At 44.9% G+C, this 25,278-nt stretch overlaps 1 protein-coding gene across 4 annotated transcripts in view; it reads left to right on the top strand.

Moving 5' to 3' along the window:
* The window catches only part of LARP7 (La ribonucleoprotein 7, transcriptional regulator), a 216,089-nt gene that overhangs the window by 91,171 nt on the left and 99,640 nt on the right, over window positions 1-25,278 (top strand). For 3 of the 4 annotated variants that reach the window (XM_069241625.1, XM_069241634.1, XM_069241607.1), the window contains exons 9-11: window positions 16,001-16,139; window positions 17,712-17,872; window positions 20,186-20,292. In XM_069241625.1, the coding sequence (XP_069097726.1) occupies window positions 16,001-16,139; window positions 17,712-17,872; window positions 20,186-20,292 (407 nt within the window). The remainder of the gene's footprint in view (window positions 1-16,000; window positions 16,140-17,711; window positions 17,873-20,185; window positions 20,293-25,278) is intronic. The other variant, XM_069241616.1, reaches the window with a different exon arrangement.

The raw sequence follows: 25,278 nt of genomic DNA on the forward strand, positions 1-25,278 counted from the left end.
AGCCACACTGGCTGCCTGGCCCCCTAACATGCAAAAATACAGGCAGCAGCTCTTAATTAATGGGACAAGTGTAGAGGGCCTGAGGGATACAGGTGCCAGTGTCACCATGGTGACAGAGAAACTGGTTTCCCCTGGCCAATACCTGTCTGGACAAACTTATCCAGTCACCAACGCTGACAATCAGACTAAAGTACATCCCATGGCTATGGTAACTTTAGAGTGGGGAGGGGTCAAGGGCCTGAAACAGGTGGTGGTCTCCTCAAATATCCCAGTAGACTGTTTGCTTAGAAATGACCTGGAGTCCTCAGCATGGGCTGAGGTAGAACTGAAAACCCATGCAGCCATGCTGGGTATCCCTGAACTGGTGTGTGTCAAGACTAGGGCACAGTGCAAGGCACAGGGTGAAAAAGTAGAGCTGGAGTCTGGAAGAATGGCCCAGCCTACCAAGAGGAAAGGAAAGTCAGCTGGGAAACCAGCTGCAACACAACACCAAAAAGAGAACCTCTCTTCTCAGGAAGAAGTTCTGCCCTCTGAGGGAACTGAGCCTATGGAACTGGAACCTTATCAGGTTGAGCTCTTAGGCCCAGGGGGACCCTCAAGGGAAGAGTTGTGTAAGGGACAAGAAACCTGTCCCTCTCTTGAAGGCCGTAGGCAGCAAGCTGCTGAAGAGTCCAATGGCAAGAAAAATGGAACACATAGGGTCTATTGGGAAGATGGACTCCTGTACACTGAGGCAAGAGATCCCAAACCTGGTGCCACTAGGAGAGTGGTAGTGCCTCAGGGTTTCAGAGAGTTTATTCTGACCTTAGCCCATGATATTCCCCTTGCTGGGCATTTGGGACAAACCAAGACGTGGGAGAGGTTAGTCAACCACTTCTACAGGCCCAATATGTCCCAGAAGGTTAAGGAGTTTTGCCTCTCCTGCCCCACCTGTCAAGCGAGTGGTAAGACAGGTGGGCATCCAAAGGCCCCCCTCATTCCACTTCCAGTGGTGGGGGTCCCCTTTGAAAGAGTGGGTGTGGACATAGTTGGTCCACTAGAACCTCCCACAGCCTCAGGAAATATGTATATCCTAGTAGTAGTGGATCATGCTACTAGGTATCCTGAAGCTATTCCCCTTAGGTCGACTACTGCCCCTGCAGTAGCCAAGGCCCTCATTGGTATCTTTACCAGAGTGGGCTTCCCTAAGGAGGTGGTGTCTGACAGAGGTTCCAACTTCATGTCAGCATACCTAAAACACATGTGGAATGAGTGTGGAGTGACTTATAAGTTCACTACACCATATCATCCACAAACTAATGGCCTTGTTGAGAGATTGAACAAGACATTAAAGGGCATGATCATGGGGCTCCCAGAAAAACTCAAAAGGAAATGGGATGTCCTCCTGCCATGTCTGCTTTTCGCTTACAGAGAGGTGCCTCAGAAGGGAGTAGGATTCTCACCCTTTGAACTTCTGTTTGGCCACCCTGTAAGGGGACCACTTGCTCTTGTTAAAGAAGGCTGGGAGAGACCTCCTCATGAGCCTAAACAAGACATAGTGGACTATGTACTTGGCCTTCGCTCAAGAATGGCAGAGTACATGGAAAAGGCAAGTAAAAACCTTGAGGCCAGCCAACAACTCCAGAAGTTGTGGTATGACCAAAAGGCTGCACTGGTTGAATTTCAACCAGGGCAGAAAGTCTGGGTTCTGGAACCTGTGGCTCCCAGGGCACTTCAGGACAAATGGAGTGGCCCTTACCCAGTACTAGAAAGGAAGGGTCAGGTCACCTACCTGTTAGACCTGGGCACAAGCAGGAGCCCCAAGAGGGTGATCCATGTAAACCGCCTTAAGCTCTTCCATGACAGGGCTGATGTAAATCTGTTGATGGTAACAGATGAGGACCAGGAAGCTGAGAGTGAGCCTCTCCCTGATCTCCTCTCATCAGACCCTAAAGATGGCTCAGTGGATGGAGTGATCTACTCAGACACCCTCTCTGGCCACCAGCAAGCTGACTGTAGGAAGGTCCTGCAACAGTTTGCTGAACTCTTTTCCCTAACCCCTGGTCAGACACACCTGTGTACCCATGATGTGGACACAGGAGACAGCATGCCTGTCAAAAACAAAATATTTAGACAGTCTGATCAAGTTAAGGAAAGCATCAAGGTGGAAGTCCACAAGATGCTGGAATTGGGAGTAATAGAGCACTCTGACAGCCCCTGGGCTAGCCCAGTGGTCTTAGTCCCCAAACCTCACACCAAAAATGGAAAGAGAGAAATGAGGTTTTGTGTGGACTACAGAGGTCTCAACTCTGTCACCAAGACAGATGCCCATCCCATTCCTAGAGCTGATGAGCTCATAGACAAATTAGGGGCTGCCAAATTCTTAAGTACCTTTGACTTAACAGCAGGGTACTGGCAAATCAAAATGGCCCCTGGAGCAAAAGAAAAGACAGCATTCTCCACACCTGATGGGCATTATCAGTTCACTGTTATGCCCTTTGGTTTAAAGAATGCCCCTGCCACCTTCCAAAGGTTGGTGAATCAAGTCCTTGCTGGGCTGGAATCCTTTAGTGCAGCTTATCTTGATGATATTGCTGTCTTCAGCTCCACCTGGCAGGATCACCTGGTCCACCTGAAGAAGGTTTTGAAGGTTCTGCAATCTGCAGGCCTCTCTATCAAGGCATCCAAATGCCAGATAGGGCAGGGAACTGTGGTTTACTTGGGACACCTTGTAGGTGAAGGCCAAGTTCAGCCACTCCAACCCAAGATCCAGACTATTCTGGACTGGGTAGCTCCAAAAACCCAGACTCAAGTCAGGGCATTCCTTGGCTTGACTGGGTACTATAGGAGGTTTGTGAAGGGATATGGATCAATAGTGACAGCCCTCACAGAATTGACCTCCAAGAAAATGCCCAAGAAAGTAAACTGGACTGTAGAGTGCCAACAGGCCTGTGACACCCTGAAACAAGCTATGTGCACAGCACCAGTTCTAAAAGCTCCAGATTACTCCAAGCAATTCATTGTGCAAACAGATGCCTCTGGACATGGGATAGGGGCAGTTTTGTCCCAAACAAATGATGATGGCCTTGACCAGCCTGTTGCTTTCATTAGCAGGAGGTTACTCCCCAGGGAGCAGTGTTGGAGTGCCATTGAGAGGGAGGCCTTTGCTGTGGTTTGGTCCCTGAAGAAGCTGAGACCATACCTCTTTGGTACTCACTTCCTAGTTCAGACTGACCACAGACCTCTCAGATGGCTGATGCAAATGAAAGGTGAAAATCCAAAACTGTTGAGGTGGTCCATCTCCCTACAGGGAATGGACTTTATAGTGGAACACAGACCTGAGACTGCCCATGCCAATGCAGATGGCCTTTCCAGGTTCTTCCACTTAGAAAATGAAGACTCTCTTGGGAAAGGTTAGTCTCATCCTCTTTCGTTTGGGGGGGGGTTGTGTAAGGAAATGCCTCCTTGGCATGGTTACCCCCTGACTTTTTGCCTTTGCTGATGCTATGTTTTGAATTGAAAGTGTGCTGAGGCCTGCTAACCAGGCCCCAGCACCAGTGTTCTTTCCCTAACCTGTACTTTTTGATTCCACAATTGACACACCCTGGCCTCCAGATAAGTCCCTTGTAACTGGTACCTCTGGTACCAAGGGCCCTGATGCCAGGGAAGGTCTCTAAGGGCTGCAGCATGTATTATGCCACCCTAGAGACCCCTCACTCAGCACAGACACACTGCTTACCAGCTTGTGTGTGCTAGTGAGAACAAACTGAGTAAGTCGACATGGCACTCCCCTCAGGGTGCCATGCCAGCCTCTCACTGCCTATGCAGTATGGGTAAGACACCCCTCTAGCAGGCCTTACAGCCCTAAGGCAGGGTGCACTATACCATAGGTGAGGGCACCAGTGCATGAGCACTGTGCCCCTACAGTGTCTAAGCAAAACCTTAGACATTGTAAGTGCAGGGTAGCCATAAGAGTATATGGTCTGGGAGTCTGTCCAACACGAACTCCACAGCACCATAATGGCTACACTGAAAACTGGGAAGTTTGGTATCAAACTTCTCAGCACAATAAATGCACACTGATGCCAGTGTACATTTTATTGTAAAATACACTACAGAGGGCACCTTAGAGGTGCCCCCTGAAACTTAACCGACTATCTGTGTAGGCTGACTGGTTCCAGCAGCCTGCCACACTAGAGACATGTTGCTGGCCCCATGGGGAGAGTGCCTTTGTCACTCTGAGGCCAATAACAAAGCCTGCACTGGGTGGAGATGCTAACACCTCCCCCAGGCAGGAGCTGTAACACCTGGCGGTGAGCCTCAAAGGCTCACCCCTTTGTCACAGCACCGCAGGACACTCCAGCTAGTGGAGTTGCCCGCCCCTCCGGCCCCGGCCCCCACTTTTGGCGGCAAGGCCGGAGAAAATAATGAGAATAACAAGGAGGAGTCACTGGCCAGTCAGGACAAGCCCCTAAGGTGTCCTGAGCTGAGGTGACTCTAACTTTTAGAAATCCTCCATCTTGCAGATGGAGGATTCCCCCAATAGGATTAGGGATGTGACCCCCTCCCCTTGGGAGGAGGCACAAAGAGGGTGTACCCACCCTCAGGGCTAGTAGCCATTGGCTACTAACCCCCCCAGACCTAAACACGCCCTTAAATTTAGTATTTAAGGGCTTCCCTGAACCTAAGAATTTAGATTCCTGCAACTACAAGAAGAAGGACTGCCGAGCTGACAAACCCCTGCAGAGGAAGACCAGAAGACACCAACTGCCTTGGCCCCAGACTTACCGGCCTGTCTCCTGCCTTCCAAAGAACCTGCTCCAGCGACGCTTTCCAAGGGACCAGCGACCTCTGAATCCTCTGAGGACTGCCCTGCTTCGAAAAAGACAAGAAACTCCTGAGGACAGCGGCACTGCTCCAAAAGAACTGCAACTTTGTTACAAGGAGCAGATTTAAAGACCCCTGCAATTCCCCGCAAGAAGCGTGAGACTTGCAACACTGCACCCGGCGACCCCGACTGGTGGAGAACAACCAACTCAGGGAGGACCCTCCGGCGACTCTACGACTGTGAGTAACCAAAGTTGTCCCCCCTGAAACCCCACAGCGACGCCTGCAGAGGGAATCCCCAGGCTCCCCCTGACCGCGACTGTCTGAACTCCATTTCCCGACGGCTGGAAAAGACCCTGCACCCGCAGCCCCCAGCCCCTAAAGAAACGGAACTTCTGTGCAGGAGTGACCCCCAGGAGGCCCTCTCCCTTGCCCAGGTGGTGGCTACCCCGAGGAGCCCCCCCCTTGCCTGCCTGCATCGCTGAAGAGACCCCTTGGTCTCCCATTGAAACCTGAAGGAAACCCGACGCATGTTTGCACACTGCACCCGGCCGCCCCCGCGCTGCTGAGGGTGTACTTTCTGTGCTACTTTGTGTCCCCCCCGGTGCCCTACAAAACCCCCCTGGTCTGCCCTCCGAAGACGCGGGTACTTACCTGCTGGCAGACTGGAACCGGGGCACCCCCTTCTCTCCATTATAGCCTATGTGTTTTGGGCACCTCTTTGACCTTTGCACCTGACCGGCCCTGAACTGCTGGTGTGATAACTTTGGGGTTGCTCTGAACCCCCAACGGTGGGCTACCTTGGACCAAAAACTCAAACCTGTAAGTGACTTACTTACCTGTGAAAACTAACAATAACTTACCTCCCCCAGGAACTGTGAAAATTGCAGTGTCCACTTTTAAAACAGCTTATTGTGTTTTATGTGAAAAGTATACATGCTAAAGTAATGATTCAAAGTTCCTAGAGTACTTACCTGCAATACCTTTCAAAAGAGCTATTACATGTAAAATGTGAACCTGTGGTTCTTAAAATAAACTAAGAAAAGATCTTTTTCTATAACAAAACCTATTGGCTGGATTTGTCTCTGAGTGTGTGTACCTCATTTATTGGCTATGTGTATGTACAACAAATGCTTAACACTACTCCTTGGATAAGCCTACTGCTCGACCACACTACCACAAAATAGAGCATTAGTATTATCTCTTTTACCACTATTTTACCTCTAAGGGGAACCCTTGGACTCTGTGCATGCTATTCCTTACTTTGAAATAGCACATACAGAGCCAACTTCCTACACCCCTGCTGTATTTAGCCTTCCCCGAGATCAGCGACCAAGTACTATATTCATCCACTTTAGCATTCTGTTTCACCGACTACTTTTTTCTTTGTTGAAAAGCAATCCACACAGTAGGTCCTGTTTTCATTCAATCCAAACACCTCTGTAAAGAGGCCTGTAATTCTTGTTCTTATCTCGTCACATTTGTAGTGCTTTTAAAGACCGAGGACAAATTGCTGCTTCACCCATCCCACCACCCCCTCCCTTATCACTGTTTGTTTTTTTTTCTTGGCCTGAGGCAGCTTCTTTCGCTCTCTTGCTCAAGGCCCGATGAGGCTTTTGGTGCAGCCTGTTCCTTTGCGGCTGATTTTCAGAGGGACTGATGTGGTGCTGCTCAGGGCACAGTGGTAGTCCCTTTGAATATCCACTTCAAGCACAAATACAAACTTAACGTGTCTGCTGACATTTCATGTGCTTGAGTGCATTTTTTTAACCATACATTTTAAAGGAAAAACTGAAAACAGCAGACGTGGCAGTTTGCCTATTGCTGCCAACAGGACAGGGTGTGCCTTCCAGCTATCTGCTGGCTTTTGTTACACCCCCTTCCAACTCAGCAGTGCAGATCACTCTTGGCACTGAACGCGAGTATGACAGGGACCGCAGTAGAAGTTCACACTATAGAACAATGTGAACACCACATTATGTTGTTCTTTAGGTAGCGGCCATCAATAGCTCAGTGCCATTTCTAAAGAGGCCTGAAATCATGATCCACGCAGGACTTTCAACTGAAATGTATTGGACTTCTGGGATATTTTGGAACACTGTAAAATACTAATTGGATCCTTATTGGGAGCAAGGAAATGCCACATTCTGCACCTAAAAAAGTGCAAGTCTAGCCTGCCATTTAGCTCTCCAGAAAATAAAACCACCTTAATAGTATTTTTTGCAAAAAACTCTTATTGCGAAACACTGAATAGCTTCAATGAAGTATATATCTCAGAGGATACAGTTAACGCGGTGCCAGTCATTTCATCAGTCTAAGCGGCATGAAAGGGTCAGCACTGTCAATGTTTTAACTTGTGGATCTTCAGTTTCCAAAACAATTCTCTGCATCCCATAGATCCACTTCGCTATATTTTGGGTGGTTGTGTGTGTTTTAAGTAAAATATTTGTTATGATATCTTAAGACCAAAAAAGACTAGTAATAGCATTACATTCTCTTGTTTGGATGGACAGGGAATTTGTACACTGTCTCCACATGCATACATTTGGTGTCGCTTCGGAAGAGAGGGCTTCAATTCCAGGATAGGCCTGCTAGAGGGGTGACTTATCTATACCTGCATAGGCAGTGAGAGGCTGGCATGGCACCCTGAGGGGAGTGCCATGTCGACTTACTCGTTTTGTTCTCACCAGCACACACAAGCTGGCAAGCAGTGTGTCTGTGCTGAGTGAGGGGTCTCCAGGGTGGCATAAGACATGCTGCAGCCCTTAGAGACCTTCCTTGGCATCAGGGCCCTTGGTACCAGGGGTACCATTTACAAGGGACTTATCTGGGTGCCAGGGTGTGCCAATTGTGGATACAAAAGTACAGGTTAGGGAAAGGACACTGGTGCTGGGGCCTGGTTAGCAGGCCTCAGCACACTTTCAATTCAAAACATAGCATCAGCAAAGGCAAAAAGTCAGGGGGTAACCATGCCAAGGAGGCATTTCCTTACAGTCAGCTTCAAGATCTAGTGTTGATAGACCGCCAAACACACTCCTCGCTTCAATGGTGGAATCCTATAAATTTAAACCAAGGGCTGCCTTTTCAGGACCCAGTGCCTCAATACATGATCACAACAGATGCTTCCATGGTAGGGTGGGGAGCACACCTCAACCAACACAGCATCCAGGGACAATGGGACACTCAACAAAGACAACTTCATATAAATCAACTAGAACTACTAGCAGTGTTTCTAGCATTGAAAGCTTTTCAACCGTTAATAGTCCACAAACGTATTCTTGTCAAAACAGACAACATGATAACAATGTATTACCTAAACAAACAGGGAGGGACACACTCATCACAGCTGTGTCTCTTAGCACAGAAGATTTGGCATTGGGCAACTCACAATCACATTCGCCTAATAGCACAATACATCCCAGGAATTCAAAACCAGTTGGCCGACAATCTCAGTCGAGATCACCAACAGATACACGAATGGGAACTTCATCCCCAGATACTGCAAACCTACTTTCAAAACTGGGGAACGCCGCAAATAGACCTATTCGCAACAAAAGAAAATACAAAATGCCAAAACTTCCCATCCAGGTACCCACACCCTCACTCCAAGGGCAATGTGTTATGGATGAGTTGGTCAGGGATATTTGCTTACGCTTTTCCCCCTCTCCCACTCCTTCCGTATCTAGTAAACTTGAGTAAAAAAAAACTCAAACTAATAGTAGTAGCACCAACTTGGGCTCGCCAACCATGGTACACAACACTACTAGACCTGTCAGTAGTAACTCATATCAAGCTACCAAACAGACCAGATCTATTAACTCAACACAAACAACAGATCAGACACCCGAATCCAGCATCGCTCAATCTAGCAATCTGGCTCCTGAATGCTTAGAATTTGGACATCTAGACCTTACACAAGAATGTATGGAGGTCATTAAACAAGCTAGGAAACCTACTACAAGACATTGTTACGCAAATAAATGGAAAAGATTTGTTTATTACTGCCTATCTGCAAATTACACATTCAACATCACTCTTTAAAATCCCGGTCATAAAAGCATTTATGGAGGGTCTAAAAAGAATCATTCCCCCAAGAACACCACCAGTTCCTTCATGGAATCTCAATATTGTATTAACACGACTCATGGGTCCACCATTTGAACCCATGCACTCTTGTGAGATGCAATACTTAACATGGAAAGTCGCCTTCCTAATTGCTATCACATCTCTTAGAAGAGTAAGTGAAATACAAGCATTTACCATCCAAGAATCCTTTATACAAATACACAAACATAGTGGTTCTACGCACAAATCCAAAAGTTATATCACCGTTCCACTTAAATCAAACTGTGGAACTCCCAGTATTTTTTCCACAACCAGATTCTGTAGCTGAGAGAGCATTACATACATTAGACATCAAAAGGGCACTAATGTATTACATTGATAGAACCAAACAATTTCGCAAAACAAAACAATTGTTTGTAGCTTTTCAAAAACCTCATGCAGGAAATCCAATATCCAAACAAGGCATTGTCAGATGGATAGTTAAGTGTATTCAAACCTGCTATGTAAAAGCTAAGAGAGACCTGCCTATTACACCAAAGGCACACTCCACTAGAAAGAAAGGCGCCACAATGGCCTTTCTAGGAAATATACCCATGACAGAAATCTGTAAGGCAGCCACATGGTCTACGCCTCATACATTCACGAAACATTACTGTGTGGATGTGTTAACAACACAACAGGCCACAGTAGGACAGGCAGTATTACGGACATTATTTCAAACAACTTCAACTCCTACAGGCTAAACCACCGCTTTTGGGGAGATAACTGCTTACTAGTCTATGCACAGCATGTGTATCTGCAGCTACACATGCCATTAAATGGAAAATGTCCCTTACTCAGTGTACATCTGTTCGTGGAATGAGACGCTGCAGATTCACATGCGCCCTCCCACCTCCCCGGGAGCCTGTAGCCGTTTAAGTTCATAAAAATAAACTTGTACATTTGTAAATATATATCACTTTTAAACACATTATGTACATACATACTTACTCCATTGCATGGGCACTATTACTATATACACAACTCCTACCTCAACCTCTGCGGGGAAAACAATCTAAGATGGAGTCGACGCCCATGCGCAATGGAGCCGAGAGTGGAGGAGTCCCTCGATCTCGTGACTCGAAAAGACTTCTTCGAAGAAAAGCAACTTGTAACACTCCGAGCCCAACACTAGATGGCAGGATAATGCACAGCATGTGAATCTGCAGCGTCTCATGCCACGAACAGATGTACACTGGGTAAGTGACATTTTCCATATATATATCACAGCATGTGTATATATATATATATATATATTCATGGTCACATTTGAACAACGTGGTTGGGATATTTTTAGCAAAACCGACAATTTTACTGTGAACTTGCCTACATAGGTTATGCACTTTTTTTTTCATTTTTTCGTGCTTGGCTCTAGCAACCCACTTGGGGAATACGACTTTGCAGGACTACTATAACCAGTGTGCACTTGCCATTACAGAGGCCCACAGGGGCAGGACTGGTATTTTAATGGATTCATCAGGTGCCTGCAATTAATCAAACTAGCTGAAGAGCCTCGCACTCAGTGCTTTTAAAGAGAGTCTGAATTACATCCAGCACTGGCTGCACCCACGAGGGTGGAATACTTTTTACATTTTCTCTGCTGATGATGGGATCTACCCTGAAACACGTGTCCAGAGATGACTTTATTACTAAAGGCCAGAAAGAATGAAAATGCTTCAAGGACTCACCGTGAGTTGCTGGCTTTGTTTTCAAAACCCTTACTATAACCAGTTGGGAGCGCGCTTTCATTGAGGACATCTCGTTTTTGCTATATATATATATATAAATATATTTCATTCCACAAAAGCTGCTAATGTTACCGAACACTTTCAGATGGGTGCCTCCTTCATGCAAGCAGCAAGCACGTGAAATACAGACATCAAACAGGCTCCCCTTCAGAGCCTCCCGGAGCACTCTTGGAATTTACAGCCACATTAATTTCATCTCCCCAGCATGACGCGTTTCGGCAACCTGCCTTTCTCAAATGCCAGTAGTGAAAAGGACATTTAAACACAGGTGCTTAAATACGTTTTTTTCATTGCTCTTTAATCATGGTATTTGTAAGTGAAAAGGGACTTGCGTTCCCCATTGAAAATCTAGCTAAGAGCGCCGCCATCATGTTATGTCTTAGAAGCTGTTTACATAGTCCCAGTCATGATTTTACTCCAGTGGATTATAATACCAAAGTGGTTTCTGGGCACATTCCTTCAACTTTTAAATCCGGTGCACTCTCAGTTTAAACACTGTTGTTACATATCGTGTCTTTCAAAGCATGTCAATGTCCCTTCATAAATAAATGTGCTATTCCTTTTTATCAAGCCGTATTTTTGCCCATAATTTTACTCCATGCTTGAAAGTGTTTGTTAAGTAATTTACGCTAATCCATGTTACCGTAGAACCACCGTAGCCCTGCCAACTCGGAAATATATGCTTGCTGTTTATTCAGGACATGACTACATGGATTAGCGTAAGTTACTTAACAAACGCTTTCAAGCATGGAGTAAAATTATGGGTAAAAATACGGCTTGATGAAAAGGAATAGCACATTTATTTATGAAGGGACATTGACATGCTTTGAAAGACCCGATATGTAACAACAGTGTTTAAACTGAGAGTGCACCGGATTTAAAAGTTGAAGGAATGTGCCCAGAAACCACTTTGGTATTATAATCCACTGGAGTAAAATCATGACTGGGACTATGTAAACAACTTCTAAGACATAACATGATGGCGGCGCTCTTAGCTAGATTTTCAATGGGGAACGCAAGTCCCTTTTCACTTACAAATACCATGATTAAAGAGCAATGAAAAAAACGTATTTAAGCACCTGTGTTTAAATGTCCTTTTCACTACTGGCATTTGAGAAAGGCAGGTTGGCGAAACGCGTCATGCTGGGGAGATGAAATTAATGTGGCTGTAAATTCCAAGAGTGCTCCGGGAGGCTCTGAAGGGGAGCCTGTTTGATTTCTATATATATATATATATATACACCATTGAGAGTAGCCCACATCACCGATGACACTGAGGGCCAGATGTATCATCTGATTTTGCACTCGCAAACAGCGAAATCGGCCGTTTGCGAGTGCAAAATCAGGGTCTGCAATGCATCAAATGCATTCGCAGACCAAAAACAGAAAATCACAAAAATTGCGATTTTCTGAGTTGCAACCTGGATTTTGCGAATCGCAATTTGCGATTCGCAAAATCCAGGTCGCAATTCAATTCTGCAAAAAATCACAAATTGCGATTTTTCACAGAATGGTATTTTGCAAGTGCAAAATACCATGACCTGCAACCAGGTGGTAACCTGGTGCAAAATTAAAAAATGCAGTAAAACTGCATTTTTAAATTTGATATGTAAAGCACACATGCCCTTTTGGCATGTGTGTACTTTACATGTGTGAAAAAAAAAAATGGGGTGCAGGAGAGGGGGCCTTAGGCCCCCAGCACCCTGGCCCTTTGCTTTTCCCAAATTCCGATTTCTGTTTCAGAAATCGCAATTTGCGAAAATGCAAAAAATTCACAGCTATGGGCCAACAGGCCCATAGCTGCGAATGGGGCCTGTATCGCAATTTGCGTTTTGGTAATTGCATTTGCGATTTTTAAGAAATCGCAATTACCGAATCACAAATGTGATACATGGCCCTTTGCGATTCGGTAATTGCGATTTCTTAAAAACCGCAATTACCGAATCGCACTGGGCCAGATTCATACATCTGGCCCTAAATATCTCCTTATGAATGCCATTGCAATAGATGCAGTATCCTCTGCTTGATAGGTTAACTTAATGATGTTGTATTAAGTCCTACTTTTTTTCTTGGCATAACTGTTCTGAAATCATGGGCACTCCATTTGAGGTTTGAGTTTTGGTTTCACTTGGCAGGAGCGCAATTTAAATTTTTATGATGCACCAGCACCCGTCGCACAGTTCATTGTCTGCAAAGCAGACAGTTAACTTTGCAACGGGGCTGGCCAGGGAGGCTCATACACTGCCGATGCCAAATGCATGGGCCCCCCGGGGCACCCTGCACCCCGTCTCCACCAGCTGTTTCATGGTGGTGCTACCGCCATGAAACGGCCGGTGGAGAAAGGAGTCGTAATCCCTAGGGCATCGCTGCCCTGGCCGATTAGAATCACCAGCACCGCCAAAAAGTCGCAGTGCTGGTAGTCCGACCATGGCGCTACCACCGCTGTCGGAATGTGGCAGCCAGACTGCCACTCCGACCCTGGTGGTTATTGGACCGCCAGAGTCGTAATAAGGCCCTAGTCTTAATAAATCTATACTGATGCCAGTATTGGATATATTATGACATGCACCCAGAGCACATATTGTAGGTGCCCCCTGAAACCTACTAGTCTTTTAGTGTGCAGGCTGACTAGTCTCAACCAGCCTGCCACCACATACCAGTTTCTGACCCCCCTGCAGGTGAGAGCCAGCGCTCTCTGAGGTCAGGAAACAATGTTCGCTGCAGAGAAGGTGTTCTCACCTACTCCAGCAACATGGCTATGAAATATGCATTCATTTTCAGGATTCAAAGCCTCTGCTGCCTTTGATATGCAACTCCACCTTCCTCCGGGCCTGTAGAGTGCCATCTCCTGCCCTGAGGCCTATTTGGCACCAGGCAGGCGGGAAATCAACTATGGAGTAGGCGTGTTGCACCAGCAGGCTAGACATCCACCCACCCAGCCCCTCTCTCCCCTCCCCCCGGTGAACTGCCTGATGCCCTCCACTAAAGAAGGCTTCCACCATCTTGTTTTTTGGTGGAATTAGGAACTCTGGGACAGAATTATGCCCAACCCCCATAGGAGGTGGTCATACAGGGGATGTAGTCACCTCAGGGGTAGTAAGCCCATTGGCTACTACCCTACTTTCCCCTTAATGACCCTAAGTCCAGTATTTAGGGCCCCCCCTGTTTTTGTCTGACTACAAGAAGGAGAACAAAGAATAGCTGACTAGCTGTGTACTTTGGCGCCAAACCCTGCTCCTGTCTCGACAATTGCAAAGACCCAAAGCCTTAGAAGCCTTCCAGCACTTTGCCTAACAGCCAGCATCTCCCTTGGAGTGGAGGAGCCACTTCCCTGCTCCCGAAGGCACCAACCATGACTGCCTAGTTCCTCTTTTGCTGACCATCAGGTCCACTGGAGCAACTCACCAGGAAGAGAATCCTGAGTGTCCAGGAATGCAGCCCCATCGGCCCATCCTGTCTTCGAGACGGTAAGCCTGCCTGAAGCCTGCCTATACCAATGTCCAGGGTACCACCGTCGGTTACAAACACCAAGGCTTGTTTGTTTTCATTCTGACCACCACTGACCCCAGAACTTTACCTGCATGACGTGGGACTTCAGGAGAGGCCAGCTCCATGCCATAAGTCGTCTTGCTGTGTTTCTTTCCCCTCTTCTGCAGGTACCTGGCTCTTCGACTGAGCAGCACGCCCACAAACAGAGCCTTGAGACCCTATGTGTTATTAGCCGCGCTCTAAAAATCTCTGATTGATTGATTGATATCTCAGCAACTGTGAGAGCCTCAAATTTGCCGGACAAAACACCTATGCACCCGAGCCCCCCAGCACGAGTTAATTGAAACCGACTGTGTCTCTGTGGTCCTGACACCCTCAAGAGTCAAGCCCCCCTTTGGGTTCTGCTGGACTGGTCTCCCAGTACCTAATTTCAGCCTTTTTCTTACAGGTACTTTTCCCTTTTCCCATTAACTTAACGTGTAGCATTCAAGCCTACCACCACTGAATGAAAGCACCTCTGCACCCAAACACACCAGAACAGGTAAACCAGGACTGTGGGTGCATTCTTGGACTTTGGCCCCTATTTATCTTAAGTCCAGAAGAACAGTACTGTCAGTATTTTGCAAGTCACCATATTCAGTGTATGTTTCTCCCATAAGATAACATTACCACGTTTTAGGTTCATGCCTCAAATCCGACAGTTGCATTTACCGTATTTTTTAATATCTTTAGTTAAAAAAAAGTACTTAACTGATCTTGGTGTCTAAATTAATATCAAAATCTGTTATTTTTCTAAATTGGTCTCAAATTTCTTCTTGAGTGTGTCTCATTTATTGAGTGTGTTCAACAAATGTTTATCACCACCCTCTGATAAGCCTAAACTGCTCACCCACACCACCACAAAAAGAGCATTTGGGGTTAATAATTTAAACTCCTTAAACCAATATGAGTTGTCTGGACTATCTGCATGGTGTACCCCTACATTGTTACACTACATAGATAGCCAACTTCATACAAGGAATATTTCACTCCTTACAAGGAAAATGAATCTCCTATCCTGTTGGACAGGTCAGCTTTTTTTCTCTTCACTTGCTGCAGTAGAAAGGTGTCTTCCCTTACCCCAAGCCAGACCAGGAGAATTGCAAATCCACGTAGATTTTGTTGGTGGTAATACATTTTGCTGTTGCCTGATGTACACAATCCCCCTGTGTGCCAAATGTATAGCTCTCTGGGCCCGGCAGTCCAGTATTTGTACCACTTTGTGGTGGTGAAAAGCCTAAACCAACCGTAGGGCGTCCTTTCAGTTTTGAGCACATTAGCCAATCTTAGTGAATTGTTCTCTTTGTCCTTTCACTTTGTCCTTTGTCTCTTTGTCACTGCTTTGCTTCCTAGTGTCCAAAGCAGAATATCCTAGACAGACAGTATGGACTGACCAAGGTGTGATGTTGATTAGTCTCACACATAATTAGAAAGTATGCCGCTTTTACTGCAGCAATGCAGAAAGACGAGGTTAAGGGGAGTTTCACATTTGCAGGGGTAAACTTATTTGTGGTGAACAAAGGGAGTCCTCACTACCTTGTTTCTGAGAGGACTCTCAGGAAAGGAGTTTACAGCATTCCACAATATCAAGGAAAGAAGGAGAACATAGGGCAGGACGGAACAAGCATAGGGCAGCAGTGCACAGCTTTTCCAATCTATCCTGTGCTTTCACCTCAATTTACAATTTATCTGTTGTTAAAGAACAGTGCAAGAGTACAATTTTGAACACTAGTGCTTGTGTAGAAATCTTTGTAGACATGTTGTTCCTGGTATTAATCACTGCACATCTAACAAGGCACCATGCTCCGTTGTAGAGGTTTCTACTGAGGAGGAAAAAGATGGTGGGGACAAGAACGATACAACGATGTCCAAAGTTAAAAGGAAACGTAAGAAGAAACACAAGGAAAGGCACAAGATGGGAGAAGAGGTCATTCCCTTGCGAGTCCTTCCTAAGTAAGTGAACTAGTAACTCACATTTTGTTTCCTTTGTTGCAATTTCTAAATCTCCAAAACATCTAACCTTTGAGGTAAAATGTTACACTCAAGCTCCATGTTTGAATAAAGATCCTGGAGGAAGTTCAATTATCTACAGTCAGGTTGTGAAAAGTTGGTAAATTTCTTAACACAGCAAGGAGTGAGCCCACCAGGCATTACTAAACTCTCTGAAAGGGCCAGTGTAACAAAAAAAGAGAGCTAATGCAAGCACAAAGTAGCCCAAATAGATTATCATTTAGATGGGGAATCCCGTAAAACTCAATCTAAATGTTATTTTACCTTATTAAACCTCTTATCAGGATTATATGCCTCAAATTGACCTGCTTGCTTTGGAGCCGTTAACGATCCTTGTTTCCATTGTCATGATTGAAATACTGAAATCAGTTATGTATTTTTTTTTCTGCCTTTCTCCTAAGGAAGAAATTAAACAGGAACAGCAGCTTATAATTACAGTTGCAAATTAAATTTTCTTACCTCCTCTTTCCTGTAAACTAAGAGGAAAGTTGGAAGTATGATTTATAAGGTGTGAATCATATCACTTTTGTACGGGACTAGAAAGGATGATTTATTGATATTACAAATCTTTTTTTCTACCTCTGCTGCATCTTGATATTTATATAATACAGTAAGCAGAAATTAATAAAATGTATTCAGTATCTATTTTCTTTAATATAAATGTTTTTGTTTGGACTGTTTATAGAAGTAAATTATAAGATTTCTTGCCAATGAAGTTGGCTTAAAAGATTCCGCATATATTAAACAGTTTGCAAATCAAAATGTTGCACTGGTCGAGAAAATACATTTTTTTTTCAACTTTGGCTCTTTGCTTTGTGGAAAAAGTTAAAATTGCAATGTAAAACTATGTAATAGTAAAAAATGGGAATTCTATTTTTACTTCCTAGTTTTGATAATTCTTAGGAAGGTGTTGATTGTGTATTGTTTAACCTAATTAAAGGGGAAGTCATACAAATAAAGTACTGAGTTATCAGAAACTTAAAATGCAAGGCTTAGTGCCTCCTTTAAAATGCAGGCTTAGTGTCTTCTTTAAAAACTATTTTTTGTGGTAGACATCCTACTCGTGTGTGCTGCCTTTTTGCCATTTCCTGTGATTATCCTTGATCGTCTCCCCAATTGAGTTTCAAGTCAATTGTGGGCTAGATAAAAATAGGGATTGAGTCTGATCAAGATGCTGTTAGCTTTTCTGTACTACAGCACACCTGCTACTTTTTGTGTTTGTTTGTTTTTTAATTTGTACTCAGAAAAGAGGTTGAAAAGAAGAAAGATCTGCAATAATTTGGTGGGCAAACACCTATACTGTAGGCTACGCTAGACCTATGAAATTCAAGATCCACTAGTGATCCCTTCCCAAGGCAATATACCAGAAGGCATTTTATTGGTATTCCCTGGGTACTTGAGATAATGACATTAGTCTTTTGGGAACAAGTGAAAAGTTTTGATATTTTTCCTTGAGTACTAAGATGCACAGTTTTCCTGCACTCTGCTCTTTTATCTACTCTCTTTCTCATATAGGAAGGAATGGATGAATCTTAAAGTTGAGTATTTGGCGTTACAAAAAGCCAGTATGGCTGCCCTAAAGAAAGCAATGTCTCAAATGAAACAAAATGAGAACGCAGGGCAGATGGAAACTGAGACTACTGGACAATGCAAGGCTGAAATAAAAAATGGCACAGGTAACTAAAGTTAATGCCAAGTTTAACATGCAGTTTTGGTGGCTTTCCTCACTTAATTTGTTTATTTCATACCTTTGTGAGGTAATGCCTTTGCGATTAGTCTATAATCAAATGCATGCAAAAAAATTAGATTACTGTAAGATGACACATTTTGCAGTATTAAATTGTATTATTTTTTTGAGTGTCTCTTCTCTATCGTATTCCACCTTTTGTAAGCCTAGAACTGTGCAATAGGACCAGAAAGTTTGTATCTGAGTGTAACGGTGTAGAACATGTTTTTATTCAAGGTGTACATGCTGTGTACTTGACTGCCATTTAATGTTGGGTTTATAATTTTAGAATTGTTTTGTCAGTTTTCTGCCTTCTGGTGCCAGTAATATGGCTTGTGATCACTTTCCCTGAACCTCTTACTGTACAGAGACACAAGCTCTTAACTAGACCATCTTTTTCCAGTTTTGGTTCAGGGGTATTTACAATGTGTTTGCAAGTACTCAATGAAGGAAGCCACACATGGTAAAAACATTTTCTCTGAGTAGTAATGACAGACTGTTGAGAGTAATTGGCACAGTAGACAAAGAAACAGCTTTATTTTTTTCCACTTTGTTTTTAGATTTCACAATAAATTTTTACTTCTCAAGTCTTATGGGAATGACTCCAGAGTGATATTTGTAGAAGATTCACTTTATAAATTTTGACCTTCCGTCTATCCCGCGAAAAATCTCTATAAGTCCTCTCTCCTTATCCACAAGTATCATGTTAATTAAAGTAAAACCTTAAGATGCCCAATCGTATCTAAAGAGAAAATTCTGCCGAGTGTCCCTCAAAGAAATTTCAAAGAGTTGTTGGGACACTGAAAGAGGCAGGCGTTTTGATTTTATCAGGACCTAGCCACAAAAAGTGGCATAGACAAGGAAAACCGAGACCATCCTTGCTAAGTGATCCATTATGCTAAAATCAGCCCCACTCCCTCAGAGGCTGGTCTACACACCACACTGACACAAACACAGAGAATGATTCAACACAGTCAACCTCAAGATGTACATGATATCAGAGCGAACAGGCAACTCTGAAGTTTTAAAAGATGATCAATCTCAATATTAGGATCTTCCAAGAGGATTGTTCTCCGCAAGAGGTTCAGTCTTGGCAGGACAATCGATCTTGACAAGAGGATCAACGCCAAAATGACTGTCAAAGTCCAGGGGTGGCTGTTGTGCCGGCGCTGCTCAAACTCAACGTAGATCAAACAGGCAAAACATCCAGGTTCTGGATATAGCTGAAAAAAACAGGCGTTAGTAACACTTTAATGTAATGGATGAGACAGTGGTATGACTTTGCTAAAGTTATCTAGAACTTTCCCATTGAATAACTGTGCACAATTTTTACACATATTCATTGTTTATTGGTTTTTAAATATTTTTACTAAATCCCTTTTGAAAAGCTTTTGGTCAGTTTTCCCTAGTGGTTGAATGATTTACTTTAGATCTTCAATATATTGTGCGAACAGCTGATTTACACACACCATGTGCACATTTCCCGAGGAATACGCTACTGCACAGGTCAAGCAACTTGTTTAGAAACCAGTATAGCTCTGTGCATCAGATTATTTGTCCTGGTGGAAGCTTAGTCGCAATGAACATTGAGATTGTGACATATCTCCCCCACTGCCCCCCAGCATTCCAGTTCTTTACAGAAATCCATTTGCTTAAAGCCTCGTTGGGCCTATGCTGTTTTCCCTCCCAACATTAAGGCTTTAAAATCTGATTCTCAACCTCTTCTTAAGGAAGGAAAGCAGGAACACAAATGAAACATGCTCTTCCTACTGATTGTGGTATCGTGAGTCTCACTTCAATTAGCACAGTCCATGCTATCACTTTTCGCTATATTGGGGATGGGAGAAATGTAAAAACTGGGGTTGTTGTTTAATGATAAAGTGAGAAAAGATGAAGTTGTTTCCTTTTCCTACCATGCCAAACTGATATAGTCCCGAATTGTGTACTGAATTTTGAAGGACCTTAGCTCTGCTGTTGCATCTCATGGTACTGTGATAATTATTAACATAGCTTAAATGTATTGATGACTACTCACATATATACACTGAATTATTTTCATGGTTTTTATATTTGGCATCTGTAAGCATTATATACATCAATGTTGTTTGAAATGTTAAACTTATACATATTTACCAAACTATTTAACTTGAAAGAGGAATGAGGATATCATGCTAGTTTATCACTTTGTTTGTAATAGCGATAATCACTGTTTTTCATTTTTTTTCTGTATGTAATCTTTGTATTTTCCTACCTATTTTCATAGTAGCTGCTGACAAAGAAATGGTTAACCCCCTGGGGCCACAGTTTGTCAGTGGAGTGATATTGAAGCTCACATGCATTGAGCCCCTCCCTGGAAGAAAAGTGATCAAGGTAAATATTCTTCATTTGTTCAAGTTTCTTTTTTCCAGCATACCCCCTGGATCATTAATCCTTCTTTGAAGTAAAAAGAAATAACTTTTTAAATGCAGAATGTTAAAAAAGAAGAAATGTTGGCAGTTTTAATGTTTACATCCTGAGTGACTATTCATATCTTCTGAAAGCAGTATTACCAGCAAGGTAATTGTTCTATATTTGCAGGGTATCTAGTTGTCCACTATCCATTTTGAAAGTGTCAGAAAACTGTAGAAAATTCTTATCTTACTTTTTTGCTTTTTGCTTTTATTATAATGAAGGCCCATTAGAATGAAGGTCCTAAATGAGTCAAAATTAGTGCCTTTTTGAAAGCATTGCTCTTTACATTTGTGTGACTGTTTTCAGGATTGATCAAAGCAAGGCTATATCCCTGTATTTTATATGCAAGTGATCAACTACTTTGTGTGCCATGTTAAGTTCCTTTCTTTCAACAAAATGTCCATTGTGTCAGCTAATAACTTGTTATTTTTACTTTATTCTCAATGGTTGTTCTTCCGGTAGTTACATTTGAATGAAGTAACGCAATTGCAGGTTTCATTGTGGTACAGAGGCTACTCCATATTTAGCTTTGCCGCATGTATCAACTTCAAATGATTATCTGTGGAATCTATCATTTGGAAAAACAGAAGTATAAGGCAGTACCATCACAGCAGGTTAAGACCTCTTGCTGAAGTTTAGAAACGTGCATTTATATGGTGCCATTACCCTCTAGAGGCTAAGCTCTTGTCTGAACAGTGGAAATGTGGAAGCATGTAGGAAGCTGGCCTGGTGTGTAGTGGGTACCTAAGGTACTTACACCTTATACCAGGTATCCCCTCTTAGTGAAGTGTAGGAAGTGTCTAGAAGCCAGGCTCTCTAAAGTTAGTTGTGGATGAGCAGCCAAGGCTTATCTAGGAGACATGCAAAGCTCATGCAATACCACTGTAGTCACACTTCCCTTACGCACATGAAAGAAACCACGCTGTTACAAAAATACCAAAATGATTAAAAAGGCACTACTCCCTTAGGAGTTAAGTAAAACACACTAAATATGTACACTAGTATTCAGAAATAGGCATAGAAAAGGTTTGAAAACAGTGCAAATAGCAATAGTGACCCTAGGGGTGCCCAAACCATATACTAAAAAATGGCATGCGAACACACAGGTCCCCCACGTAGATAAGTGAATTGTGTAGAGGGAGCTGGGGGTACTAGGAAACCACGGAGGTAAGTAACACAATACCACCCAGCGACCAGGAAAGTAGGAGTAAATCACTGGTATTTCTCCAAACCACCCAAAAGGACGGAAAAGAAGAAAAGGTGACACCCAGACGAGGCTGCAAGAAACCAGCAGTGGATTCTTGGAGAAGAAGACCTGTGGAGAGAGGGGACCAGGTCAAAAAGTCACAGTGGAGTCCGGGAGGAGTAGGAGGTACTACCTACCCAGCGGTGGTTGCAGGCATTGGTAGACGGTGATGAGGAACAGGTTGGCACTGCCGCCCAGAAGCCGGAGAAGAGTTCCTCTTAGATGCAGAGGTCGTCCTACGCTGGAAGGAAGATTGCAGGCGGGTGTCTGTGCAGGAATTCCACCAACAAGCCTTGGCAAAGGCAAACTCGCGGTTAGAGGAAAAGAGGTGCTGCTGAGGACCCGCAAGGCCCAGGAGTACTCAACCCAGGAGGAGGAGTCACAGGGGCCCCTCAGCGTCACAGAAGGTCCCCGGAAGCAGAGGTAGCACCCACACAAGTCCAACAGGATGGGGGACACAGGAGTAGCAGAAGGAGCCCACGCAGCACTACAAAATGTGGATCCCACGTCGCAGGAGAGCCACGCAGAAGGCTGTGCTTTGCAGGAAGGAGTGCTGGGGGCTGGAGCTGCACGTAGCCTGAGGATCCCTTGACGGAGGTGGTAACAAGCCTTGGCAGCTGCAAAAGACGCAGTGCACAGGGGTACTGTTGTGCATGGTAAGGCAAAGGCTTACCTCCACCAAAGTTGAACAGCTGGTAGAGAGGACCATGTGGACCACTCCAGACCACCACCCATGATGCAGGATCCACGCAGCTGAGCAGGAGCGGGGATCCACGCAGCCGGACATCGTTGCAGTAGGTGCCTACGGATGCAGGGGAGTGACTCTTTCACTCCAAGGGAGATTCCTTCTTTCTTCTTGTGCAGGCTGAAGAGTTGCTGTCTTCTGAGGATGCACAGCTGGGAAAATGTTGGCAGGGACCGTGGAAACAATGTTGGTGAAGAGTCTTCCTCATGGATTACAGTGTTGTCGGTTCCTGGAGGGTCCAGTCATGGCTCCAGTGGCCAGAAGTTGCAGAGGAGTCCTGCTGGATTCTTTCAAGCAGAATCTGAGGGCTCACCCAAGAGAGAGACCCTAAATAGCCCTGAAAGGGGGATTGGTCACCTAGCCAGGTAAGCACCAATCAGGTGGGGACTCTGACGTCACCTGCCTGGCCTGGCCACTCAGATGCTCCCAGAGTTCCCGGCTCATCTTGGAAACAAGATGGCAGAACCCAGGGACCCTCTGGAGGAGCTCCGAGCACCACTCATGGGGTGATGATGGACAGGGGGAGTGGTCATTCCCCTTTCCATTGTCCAGTTTTGCGTCAGAGCAGAGACTGCGGGTCCCTTAACCGGTGTGGATTGGTTTGTGCACGGAGGGCAGCAAATGTGCCCTTCAGAGCATACTAGTGGCTTGAGGAGGCTACCCTCCCCAAGCCAGTCACACCTATTTCCAAAGGGAGAAGGTGTTACCGCCCTCTCCCAAAGGAAATAATTTGTTCTCCAGTATTGGGGTATCTTTCATAGATTCACATGCTTGAATCATTCCCCGTCGTCGAAGTGGGAGTCCCACAGTACATAGAAAGCAATAAATAGAGAATAGTTTTTTTTTTTAATTGAAGTCAATAGGAAAAAACACATTCAATTGTAGAACTATCAGCCTCCTTGGAAAGAGCCCAAAATTCAGCCAATCAGGCGTGACCACCCCTTTAGAATCCTCAGCACAGAGGCTGTCTCTCAGATTTTCTACCGCACGTCGTGTGTAAGGGAGTCTCCCTGAGCTCTGCTCAGTTCTTCTATCTCTTCAGGAGAAAATCTTCAAATTTTCACTTTTGCTCTTACTGTAGTATTTTTCCATCATGTCTACAACAAGAAAAGGTTTATTTAGACCTTGTGGGACCTGTGGAAAGTTAAGACTTTACTGTGAGGACCCTTACAAGGAATGTATCTACTGCCTACATCCAGAGCATAAGGTCAAGGACTGTAAGATCTGCAGGACCTTTCCCAACAAGACTCTGAGAGACAGAGAAGCCAGGCTCCTACTTTGGCTTCAGAAAAGAAAGGCCAGAGAAGCTCTTTCTGAGGAGGAAGAGAGTGACACTTCAGTGACCTCAAAGAAAAGGAAGAGGTCTGTGGAGAGCTTATCCCCCAAGAGCAGTAAGTCAGCTAAAAAGCTGCATGCATTTAAGGATAAGCCTGAGGAGCAAGCTTCAACATCCAAGGTAATGTGTGGTAAGGTTCACTCGGAGCCATCCACACCTGCTTCTTCATCAAGGAAGCTCAAAAAGCCTTCAAGTTCACTGCCACCGTCGGCATCCAGAAAATCTACACCGTCGACGAGCGCATTGTCGACGGCAGGCCTTCCTTTGTCGACGACAACAGCGACGGCCACGTTTACGGCTCCTTCGTCGCCACTGATCGTAACCTCGTCTCCACTGTCATCTACGACGATAACGTCGGTGAGTTTGAAGTATGGTCCTTCGTCGGCTCACACCCCGAAGATCACAAAGAAGCCGTCGACGGGTAAGAAATTGAAATCTTTACCGTCGACGCACTCATCGACGAGTAAATCCAGAGCATCTCCATCGATCTCACAGACGACGCACCCGTCGACGACAACCCCGTCGGCGGCAGCCCCGTCAACAGAAACCTTGTCGACATTGGCACCGTCGACGGCAACTTCGTCGACGCTCACGGCACCGATAACGGCTCCACTGACGACGGCTCCATCGACGCCTACACCGTCGACGAGAACACCATCAACGAGCGCTCCGTCGACGGCGGCTCCGTCGACAACTCAATATCCTGATCCGATACCTAAACATTTTGGAGCATCTCCTTACCTGCCACAGAGAATTCTACCTATAAAGAGCAAGTCTTCTCTATTGCTTCCATCGCATACATCACCCAGTAAGGTCACACCAGTACCTCCGCAGCATCTGTTTGCTGACGAAGATTATGACGATGATGTTTATTCTGATGATGGTTTCTTTCGGGTGGCACGTAGTCCATCTGAACTACGCATTAAGTGCCAGGAGGAAGATGAAGAGGAAGATCTCCACCCTTATTCGGACCAGCAAGATCAGAGTCACCTACAACTTCAAGGGCAACAGGAACAGACAGTTCAGATGCCTGTCTCGTTGATAGCCAATCTTCAACAGATGATGCAGGATTATTATTCAAGATTTCCTCCACCTGGTTCTTCTACCCCGGTGCAACCTCCGCAGACACCACTGTCCACTCCTGCTAGACCATCAGAATTTCCTGATCCTACCACAGCACCTTCGTCTGCACAAGATATTGCTCCACCTTCATCCGAGGACGAGCAAGAAGAAGGTGAAATTCAGGACTCGGATTCACTCATTCCAGAATGGGATGAGTATCAAATTCAAACTCCATCTCCATCTACGCCACCACCAGTGGACTCTCCACCGCAGGATATTGGTGGCTTCCATAGTGTGATGGAAAGGGCTGTGAAAAGATTCCAGCTGCCAATAACATCGAAGCAATCATGTTTTCTTTATGACTTCAAGGAAGATACTAGGAAGTCTGTAAGGGCCATACCCATTGTTGACTTCATTTGGGAGGAAGGCCTTAAAGTCATGCAGACTCCATCCTCCATTCCCGCAGTCTTGCCGAGACTTGAAAAGAAATATAAGGCACCAGACAATTCTCCAGCA

The sequence above is a fragment of the Pleurodeles waltl genome, chromosome 1_2, assembly GCF_031143425.1.
Source record: "Pleurodeles waltl isolate 20211129_DDA chromosome 1_2, aPleWal1.hap1.20221129, whole genome shotgun sequence".
In the NCBI taxonomy this organism is placed as follows: Eukaryota; Metazoa; Chordata; class Amphibia; order Caudata; family Salamandridae; genus Pleurodeles; species Pleurodeles waltl.